Source organism: Etheostoma spectabile, unplaced genomic scaffold (genome assembly GCF_008692095.1).
Source record: "Etheostoma spectabile isolate EspeVRDwgs_2016 unplaced genomic scaffold, UIUC_Espe_1.0 scaffold314, whole genome shotgun sequence".
NCBI classification, from domain to species: domain Eukaryota; kingdom Metazoa; phylum Chordata; class Actinopteri; order Perciformes; family Percidae; genus Etheostoma; species Etheostoma spectabile.
In genome coordinates this window covers 678,194-687,402 of record NW_022605583.1, presented here as the reverse complement: position 1 = coordinate 687,402, position 9,209 = coordinate 678,194, and the positions used below count along the sequence as shown (strand labels likewise).

At 43.3% G+C, this 9,209-nt stretch overlaps 1 protein-coding gene across 3 annotated transcripts in view; it reads left to right on the top strand.

Moving 5' to 3' along the window:
- Nucleotides 1-9,209, top strand: part of alms1 (ALMS1 centrosome and basal body associated protein) — a 31,727-nt gene that overhangs the window by 15,016 nt on the left and 7,502 nt on the right. For 2 of the 3 annotated variants that reach the window (XM_032511038.1, XM_032511037.1), the window contains exons 2-9: nucleotides 1,707-1,881; nucleotides 2,038-2,140; nucleotides 2,505-4,386; nucleotides 4,604-4,763; nucleotides 5,204-6,367; nucleotides 6,499-6,614; nucleotides 7,057-8,137; nucleotides 8,469-8,591. In XM_032511038.1, coding sequence (XP_032366929.1) covers nucleotides 1,707-1,881; nucleotides 2,038-2,140; nucleotides 2,505-4,386; nucleotides 4,604-4,763; nucleotides 5,204-6,367; nucleotides 6,499-6,614; nucleotides 7,057-8,137; nucleotides 8,469-8,591 — 4,804 coding nt within the window. The remainder of the gene's footprint in view (nucleotides 1-1,706; nucleotides 1,882-2,037; nucleotides 2,141-2,504; nucleotides 4,387-4,603; nucleotides 4,764-5,203; nucleotides 6,368-6,498; nucleotides 6,615-7,056; nucleotides 8,138-8,468; nucleotides 8,592-9,209) is intronic. The other variant, XM_032511039.1, reaches the window with a different exon arrangement.

Genomic DNA, 9,209 nt, shown 5'->3' with positions numbered 1-9,209 from the left:
GGGACTATATTGGGTGGAAGCACAGCCAAAACACTGCTATATGGGCGTAGAGAAATCACGCAGCAACTCTGTATGAGTACAGGTCTAATATGAGTTGATCTGTCCCGTGAAATAATGTTTACAGTAATTACTTTCTCTGTGGACAGCTGTTAATTGGGTCCATTCAGCGTTTTCCCAGTTGACTTCATCCCACCAGGAAAAAAGTTGAGGACTGCAGGATGCCTCACGTCCTCGGGCTGTTAAGTGATTGCAACTTCCTCCTCCTTTCATTCTATTTCCAAAGCACGCAGCCCCTCTTCTGAAAACTCTTGTTCATCAAGGTATGCTTGTGGATCTTGACTGTCAGAGAAGTCATCCTCTTCGTCTGTCACAAAATCCGCCAGGTTCATCGCCAGTCACTGTTTACTGTAAGAAAAATAGCCAGCTATTCATGCGAGGTATGTTGATGGACGTTGAGGGGTTTAAGGTGCTGCGTGATCACTGTGCCCATGTAGCAGTGCTTTGGCTGTGCTTTCACCCAATATAGTCCCAAGTCTATATCTGCCTAGGAGATCGTCCAGTCTTAATCTGCATTACTATTTGTACTCGTTGTGAATATGCAGGCCACAAGAAGTAATTAGGTTGTTGTTGTGTTTTTTTTGTTTGCTCACTTTTTACTCACAACATGCTAACCAGCAACATAGAATGCCATTCACTACGCTAAGCTAACTAGTGGCGGAGCTGCCGTTGTTGCACTGGAATAAAACCGTGCATGAACTGAGACAAAAACTGCGTTGGCCCACCTATCAACAGCTACGGGAGACCGTGATGAGCCCTATTTCAACAAACCGGGTCTTGTTCCTTTAACTCTGAGAGAATGTATACTTTACAAAGATGGTGTCCAGTAATATACTGTTACTGTACATTCAGGGTTTCCACCAGAAAAGTTTTTTAGCCCTGTGGCAAGTGTCTTTTTGTGATGCTGGGGCCAGTCATAGACTGATGGTTGCATTAATATTGAGCCCAACAGTTTCTGTGATAACAGAGTCATAGACAGAATCACAAAAGTCAGAATTAAAAAAATAATGCTGTGGGCACCCAGATAGCTCAGTTGGTAGAGCGGGTGCCCATGTATAGAGGTTTACTCCTCGACGCAGCCGGCCCGGGTTCGAATCCAGCCTGCGGCCCTTTGCTGCATGTCACTCCCCCTCTCTCTCCCCTTTCATATCTTCAACTGTCCTGTCAAATTAAAGGCCTAAAATGCCCAAAAAATAATCTTAAAAAAATAAAAATAATGCTGCAAGGTGCATGATTTAACTTTACATTGAACACTGTATTATGTAAACACAGAAATATGGCTGCTATATAATATTCTAGAGGTATGAGTTTGCATAATTCAGAGGATATTGTGATGAATGTAATAATTAAATGCACAAATCCAAAAGAGCAGCTTTGCAGTTTGTTTTGTACCTAAGGGCAGAGGAGACTCGTTATGCAAAGTGATGGCAGCTGTGAGGAAGGATTTCTTGTTCCTGTTGTGTTCCTTGCAACAAAGACGCTGAATGAGTGGCTAAAGGTGCTGTGCTGTTTGACCAGTAGGTTGTGCTAGACAACTTTCGGGATGGCTCAGAGAAGCATGCCCCTCTTCACCATCAACTATAGAGTCTACAGAGTTTTTACCAGCAGTTGTTGTTTTAAGCCTCTAAAGACATTTTTTCATGTTTTAGAGGGTGGTGGAATCTCCTCAGATGCCAGGTGAGGAAGATGCGAGTCAGGCTGTTGGACATGCATCCATGGATCAACTAGAAGCTAAAAGTCCTAGCACTGCCAGTCAGGACCAGCGGCAGCCCACGTTGGAAACGCATGGTTGGGAGCTTCAACAAGGGCGCTCTTTTCAGCAAGGTATGTATGTTGAATACAACAATGAATTTCTATCTCAGCTGTTTTTTGTCATAATGTTGATTTAGGATATGAAAATCACATTTGAAGTTGTCTAGTTTATAATTCATAATATTGGATCTCATGCAAAGTTGAAGGCAGTGATGGTTTATCTTGCAGAATTTCAGGACAGTAACCTGTCTCCAGCCCTTTCACTGATGCCCGTAAACTTCAATGAATATTCTTTATTCCAACAAAGTGACAATGAATTTGCCCCTTTAAGGTAAAGAAAATAATTAGAAGTCAACTAGTGGTTCTGTGGACATTAGGGGTGTGCAAAAAAATTGAGGAATCGATTCTAGCTCTACTGACTCAAAATCGATTCATAGAATTCCCAAAATAGATTTTTATTTTTTTTAATGGTGTTTATACTATCACATGGGTAAAGTAACTACATGTACATACTGTGAATTGTCTTAAATTGGGAATCGTTTTTGAATCAAATTTGATTTTGAATCGAATAATTGATATTGAATCGTGACATTTTCTGAATCATGCACCCCTAGTGGACAGTTTTTTTTATTTTTTATTTATACAACATGTCATACAAATGTTCACAAGTTTCTAATTTTCTTTACTTTTTAAAGGGCATTCCCCGACATTTCCATGGCATCAGAGAGGTTTCACGTTCCACCCCAGGATCGCACTACTCAAGCCTCTGAATGTGGCTCACTGTCCCAGCACCCTTTGGCCCAGGCAACCATCCTGTCTGAAGATGAAGTAAGCAGCTGCTGCTCTCTGTCCCAGTACAGTTTGTCACTAATAAACGAAGGCAGACGAGAGGAAACTGTTCAGTCCCCAATGATTGCCACCACTGACAGACAGGGAGTACCATCCAGAGATGACACGGGTATTAGAGAGAAGGACTTAGTGACACTAACTGACCCTCCAGACAAGCCAGTAGGAGAGGCTGATGAAGATGAGGCATTCTTTCTGAGTAAGAATATTCCTGCCCAGCATCTTCTGGACCTCCTTCAGAAAGATATTGGCATGGCAAGCAGTAGCAGTGCTTTTTCCTCTGCCTCTAAGACCTCTGTGACGTCTTCTGCCTCTTTTTCCGGAGAATCTAAAAGCACTCAAGTTTGCAAACCAGGCATTGATCAAAGCATGGTTAAAAGAGAAGGTCCTCCAGGTGAAGTTTCTCTTTCCCAGCAGCACACACAACCTGACAGAGATTTATACCCTGATCCATTGCAAACCTTGTCGTCGGTCTGTAACATCACCATGGGGTCTCGTAGTACTAAACCTGATGACAGTAGTGAATTGTTGCACAGAGAGCTGCTTTCTGAGGTGGAGAGGCGCAGCAGCCGTGAAGCTGAATCTAAAAACCGACAGCGGAAAAGTCCTACACCACCTGGTCAATCGCTCAAACAATATACCACAGCGATGCCTGAAGGCAAGCCAAGTGTGACCAGAACAAATTTGTGTGGCCTGCAATTGACAGGACCGTTTTCAGCAGGTGTTGAACGGGGTCACAGAGAGCAGGACCTCTGGTTCTCAGGGAACCAAACAGGGATTGATGGGTCCTACCTGGGTTTTCTTCCACAGTCTCAATCCACTCCAGGTTTTTTCAAGGCCCCACCTAAGTCAAGTGTCAAGGCTAAATTAGGACAACTCTCTGACATAGAATCACATAAAGAGAGCTCTTATCAGTCAAACACAGAGATCTTTCCACAGCCAGCTGCTCCTCTGGCTGATGTCCATCGCCCAGACATAGAAAATCAGAGCCAAGAAGAAGCTACTTCTCCAAAAGTCCAGTCTCTCCCAAGTCTCAACTATATGCAGAAAGTAGATGCTTGGAGGGCAAATCAGAGTTCAGGCAATACGTCACTATTTGATAGCTTAGCACTGCAAGGTTTTTCTGGCATCTCTCCTAAAAAGAAAGCTTACGATGCAGTGTCGGACTCCCTTAATCACATCCTGAGTCAGCAGGTGAAAAGTTTACAACAGCCTGTTTCAAGTGCTGCCAATCCGAATGTCACACAGAGCTCTTCCACCGCTCCTTCTGGCTCTCCTACGAGAAGAGGGGAGGCGGTAGGCGGTGCTCCTATTGATAAAGATAACACTGGCTCTGCAACAAGACCCTCTGCCTCAACCTTTGGCAGGTCACAGTCCCAATCATCTCTTAGCACCATTGGCAGGTCAGTCCAGGAAGATCAGCAAAAAAGACATGGAGAAAAGGGGAACAGTCAGACTCAGGACAATGGCCATCATCAGCCAAATGTCACTGTTCAACCGTTGCCTCACGTGAGCCTAAGCCAGTTCAGTGATGTGTCACTTGATCACAATTTGACACTCTCAAGTTCCCAAAATAGCTACAACAGTGGAATTAAGTTAGGAGCTTCCATTGGCGCCTCTTCTGTTGTCAGCCTAGAAGTTGATAACTATGCCCCGTACTGGACTTCAAAACAATCAACACCACCACCTCTGCCCAAACCGCGAGAGCTCAACATTGAAGAACGAATCCCGGTAATTGAAAGATGAAAATTTTATACTTAAACAATCATGTCTTTAAAATATTAGAACTTGATTAATTTTTAATGCAGTTTCAGCAAAGAATAAATGCTAACATTTAGCAGTTAATTATAATTAGCAGGCACATTGTGAGGACTTTGGGTAAAAATACCATAAATATGTATATTTGTATTCCTGTTTCTGATATTTTCTGTATTTATTTTTCTTGCAGTTGTATCTCCATAACCTGGGCATTGACCAGTCACCCTCAACAATCTTAACTCCATTTGTACCCAGAGGGCCGATCAGAGAGCCGGAATTCTCTCCCACTGACCTTTGTACAATTAAAGGATCTACTGGAACCCCAACCAAGAGCACCCAAATATCTGAAGGTACCTTTTAAAAGTCATGTTTTAAACTGAAAATATAATATTTTAAGAGTAACATTTTCAATGGGCCATAATCAGTCCAACTGGTCATTTGGGCTGAGAATCAAAGACTAGGAGATCTTTGTATATACGAATAACATGGTACAAAAGGTTAAAGCTTTTTTTTTTTACCAAGTGTAAAGCCAAGTTTTATTTTCTTTGAAGAGAAATATAATTAAAAAGATTGTTTTAGTTTCAATCACTGTTAAATCAGTAAGCTGTCTACAAATTTGTTTTTGTATTTACACATTTCATTACAATTTTGATATTTTCTCCTTAAAAGATGAATGGGTCGTTTTTGTCAACTTCTAATTGGTAAATGTACATTATTACCTATAATGAAACTATGTTACTTTGTAGATTTAAAAAATTAAAATAAAAAATGTATGTAAATGTATTTTCAGGTGGAAGTCCCAATAAGGGACAGTTTTCTAGATCCAGCATTCTGTCAGTGGACTCCAGTATATCCATACCTTTGAGCCTGGACAGTCTTCGTCCAGGTGCTACTGCCCCAGAGCGGACCACGTGTGCTTTTCCTTCATCAGATACAGAAGCTATCCAGAGTAAACACAGACAATCCCCATCTTCCCTCCCTGAAAAAGACACTTATCAATCCACTCAGCACCAGCACAGGGACAGCTGCTTAACTGGCAGCAAGCATACCATCAAGCTAGTAGATTGTTTTGGCTCTGACCCCTCGTTAGCTACCAGGGCTAGGTGTGGGGAAAGAGACGTTGATTCCCCCTTGCAAACTAGCCGGAGTTTGGAGGAGCAAAGCGCAGAAGATTCTATGCTTAGCTCAAAGGCCTTGTTGGAGATCCGTCAACTACTCTCTCAGGCGGGGAATGTGCTCTCTGCTGGGTCTTCTGGGGGTTTTTCAGCTTCCACTGCACCATCCAGTCTGCCCGCTGATGACATATTCCTCTCACTGAAAAAGAAAACCCGCAAACTCCAGGACTCCTTATTCTCCTGTGCTAATGAGGATCTCAAAACTCGAACCTCCCTTCTGTGCGCTAGGTCCTCATCTGACTCCATGCTGACCTCAGAGAACGTAAGAAAAAGTTCCATTGGTCGAGAGAGTATGACGTCATCACAGCAACATAATTATTCATTCACCCAAGCTCTTGTTCCTGCACCAGCCAAAGGTGCACACAGAAGGCCACAAGAAAGTACTGCTAGTAGAGGTGCAGAGTCAGCCCTTGTCCTCTCCCAGTCAGCTCGACGGGCAGAGCCTGAAGGTTGCAGTGCAGCTCCCCCTGACAACACAGTCCCACCGCAGCCTTCGCTCATTGCGCCTTTACCAGTTTTGAGTACAGAAACATTCACCTCTACTCCTACAGACATAGTGGGTGTTACAGAGGAGGAAAAACAAACTATTCCGGAAGGCCCTCTACAGAGTAGTTTGTCCTTGACCATCCTGGAGGATGCTGATCAGGAAGTGATGAGTGATGGGAGTAGCGAGTGCTCGCTGGCAGTCAGAGTAGCCAAGTTACTGCAGAGTGAATCTCCAGCCACTGTTGTGTCCAGTACACCCAGCATCACTGACCAGGAGGAGAGCAAAGCCAGAGGTAAGTGGATTCACATGTTGTTAAAATGTTAAGTTTTCACGGTGAGATACGATTTAAAACATCTAAATAAACTCTTCAAACTAACAAATGATCTGCACGAATACATTATCATCTGCTTTTCTAATTTGCAGAGTGGATTAAACTGAAGCTTTCAGGACAGCAGTGTGAACCTCTGGAGTTGGACAAAGAAGACAGAAAGCGGATTGAAGAGATCAAGAGAGAGCTGCTGTTAAAATACCCTATGAAGGTGAATCACTGATGAAGAGGTCTTCATCGATCCAGTCAGTCTTAATTATAAAAGCTTAATTTGTGTATTATTAATTTACTTAAACTTACTACATTCATAAAGTACTGAAATGTATGGTAACAAATATTTTGTCACAGATTTCCTTTTTTTAAAATCATGTAAATATTGATAAACAAAATGTTTTGTCATTTTGATGTCTGCTTCCAATCTTTGGACAGTACAGGTCTCATACTAAAGGTAACTGATGTGTTGCAGGCATGGTGTGTTAACAGATGCATGTTAGACTTTGGAAAATTTCCAAATTTGTTTCCCGTCATGATGCCAGTGCAATTTTCAGGAAGTTTTGATCTTTGTGGTTGATTAATCAATTTACAGAATAACAAACTAGGAACACCTTGCCTGGTCTCACTGTTTGACACATTGTTTTTGCTCCTCCTTTCAGAGTCAAGGGAGCACAGACACAGAGAGCAGTACAGCATCCAGTATTAGAGTCCAAATGGTGCAGGATGCATCTTGGCAATCACCATTATTGAAAGCAGTGAATGTAAACAACCAGCCATCCCAGCCTCTGCCGGGCCTCCACACAGATCTCTTGGACTCCAGCGTGCAGCTTAAAAAAAAACCTCGCCCAGATCTAGAGACTCAGATATGTGAGATTGCTGCCAGAGAAGGGGTAACCCTCCCTAAGAAAAACCCTCAGGCCCTCACATCTATTACCATTGCCACTCGCAGGCGGTCCACCTCCTCCTCTCCATCCACGTCGCCTGCACCTCCCCTCAGTCCAGCGCCAGGGCTGCTCCACCTGGCCGAGCTCTCAACAGAACCAGTCGAGGCTCCTATAGCTAACAGGCAGCTTTCCCATACCACGGCTGAAGAAGATGAGGCGACCAGAAAGCTAGCATCAGCGTTTGAACCCAGCAGTAGCAGAAACCAAAATCTGACTTCTACGTCAGCACCAGTGAATCAGAAGAGGCAAGATGCTATAGGAGGCCAGTTTGAAGAATCTGCCCCACCCTCACAGGGTTTAGGTAGAGAAGATGTGAATGCAATGAACACCCAATCGTTTATGGGAGATGAGTTATCTGTCCAGAACAGCTCTTGTTCTGGTGTTGGTCACAAAGCTGAGAAGGCCACAGGTTCCTCCACATCGGAATCCCCAGCCAGCACAGGTCACGTCTCACATGTCCATCTCACTCTGTCCCCCAAAGCCACTGATCACACCTCTTCCCCTGCTGTCCACCCCAGCCATGCTGTTACAGGGTTGCTACGTAAAGAATTCCCCCCCCTCAGACACACACCTTCTGCTGCTTGCAGTCCGGACGAAGGTGTCGGGTTGTCCAGTCCTCCAGAGTGGTATGACGTCAGAGAGCCAATAAGACACCAGGTGCCTAAAAGACCCGAGACCTCCACCCTGTTCACAACCACTGTGCCTCAGGGAACGATGACCCTCACATCCACACAATCCTCTGCACCATGTCACAGAGTTGTGGTGTCACAAAGAAACTTAACCACTGAAACACCAGGTAAGCTTATTATTAATGTAGTTATTAGTTATTAGTATAGTTATTTTTAGATCTATAACCGGAGAGAACAGTATTTCTATAGGACAGTACCCAACCTTTCACTTTGCAGTTTATCACATTATACATGAGGCCAGAGTGTTAAACTAGATGATGGATGACAACATACCTTGTAAGTGTATTTGGGTTTTGTAACGTTTTCTACCACGAGGCTACGTATTCTGATGCTGCATTCTTAGCAAAAATAGATTATAAGAAATTAATGTCAACATGGCTTTATCCTTAATTATCTGTTGTAGGTAAAGTTGATTGAATGTTCCTTCTTACTTTACAGCAGTGCCTGTTCTGTTACCTTATAAACCCTGTGGCAGTGAGGAGCTCTTCTACATCCCTCAAAGAGAAACTGACATCTCCTCTACCAGCCATTCTGACACCACCATGGAGAGTTCCCATACAGGTTCATTTGTCTCAAATATTTTATTGTGCTACGTAGATCACATTGAACATTGGTTGTACTTCACAATTTCTACCACATTACAATTTGTAGAACTGCCCGCTAAAAATCAGTCTTGACTGTGTGTAAATGTGATGTTTTCAAATCACACATGATGACAAAGCCATAAAATGTGGGTTTCTCCTGGGTAGCTCACCGGGTTAAGCATGCAACCCATGTGCAAAGGCTCAACAAAGCGGCCGTGGGTTCACTTCAGACCCGTGGCCCTTTGCTGCATGTCATTTCCCCTCTCTCCCCTTTCCTGTATTAATCTGACCTGGGCCAATAAATATTCAAAGGCCTAAAATGCCCAGAAAAACATAATCTTAAAAATGTGGGTCTTGCAGGTAAAACATGAGGCAAATGTAGGCTGATATAGTTTCAGGGGTTCCCAAAACTTTCAGGCCAAGACCCCCAAAGTAACTGTGCAAGTGACTTGCGACCCCCCCACTATAAACGTTTTATCAACATTGCGCACAACCGCACACGCACTATAGACGCATCCAAACACGAGCATATTGACAACTCAAAATAACACAACAGACATAACATTATTCTACAGTAATTTACTCAATACTTTAA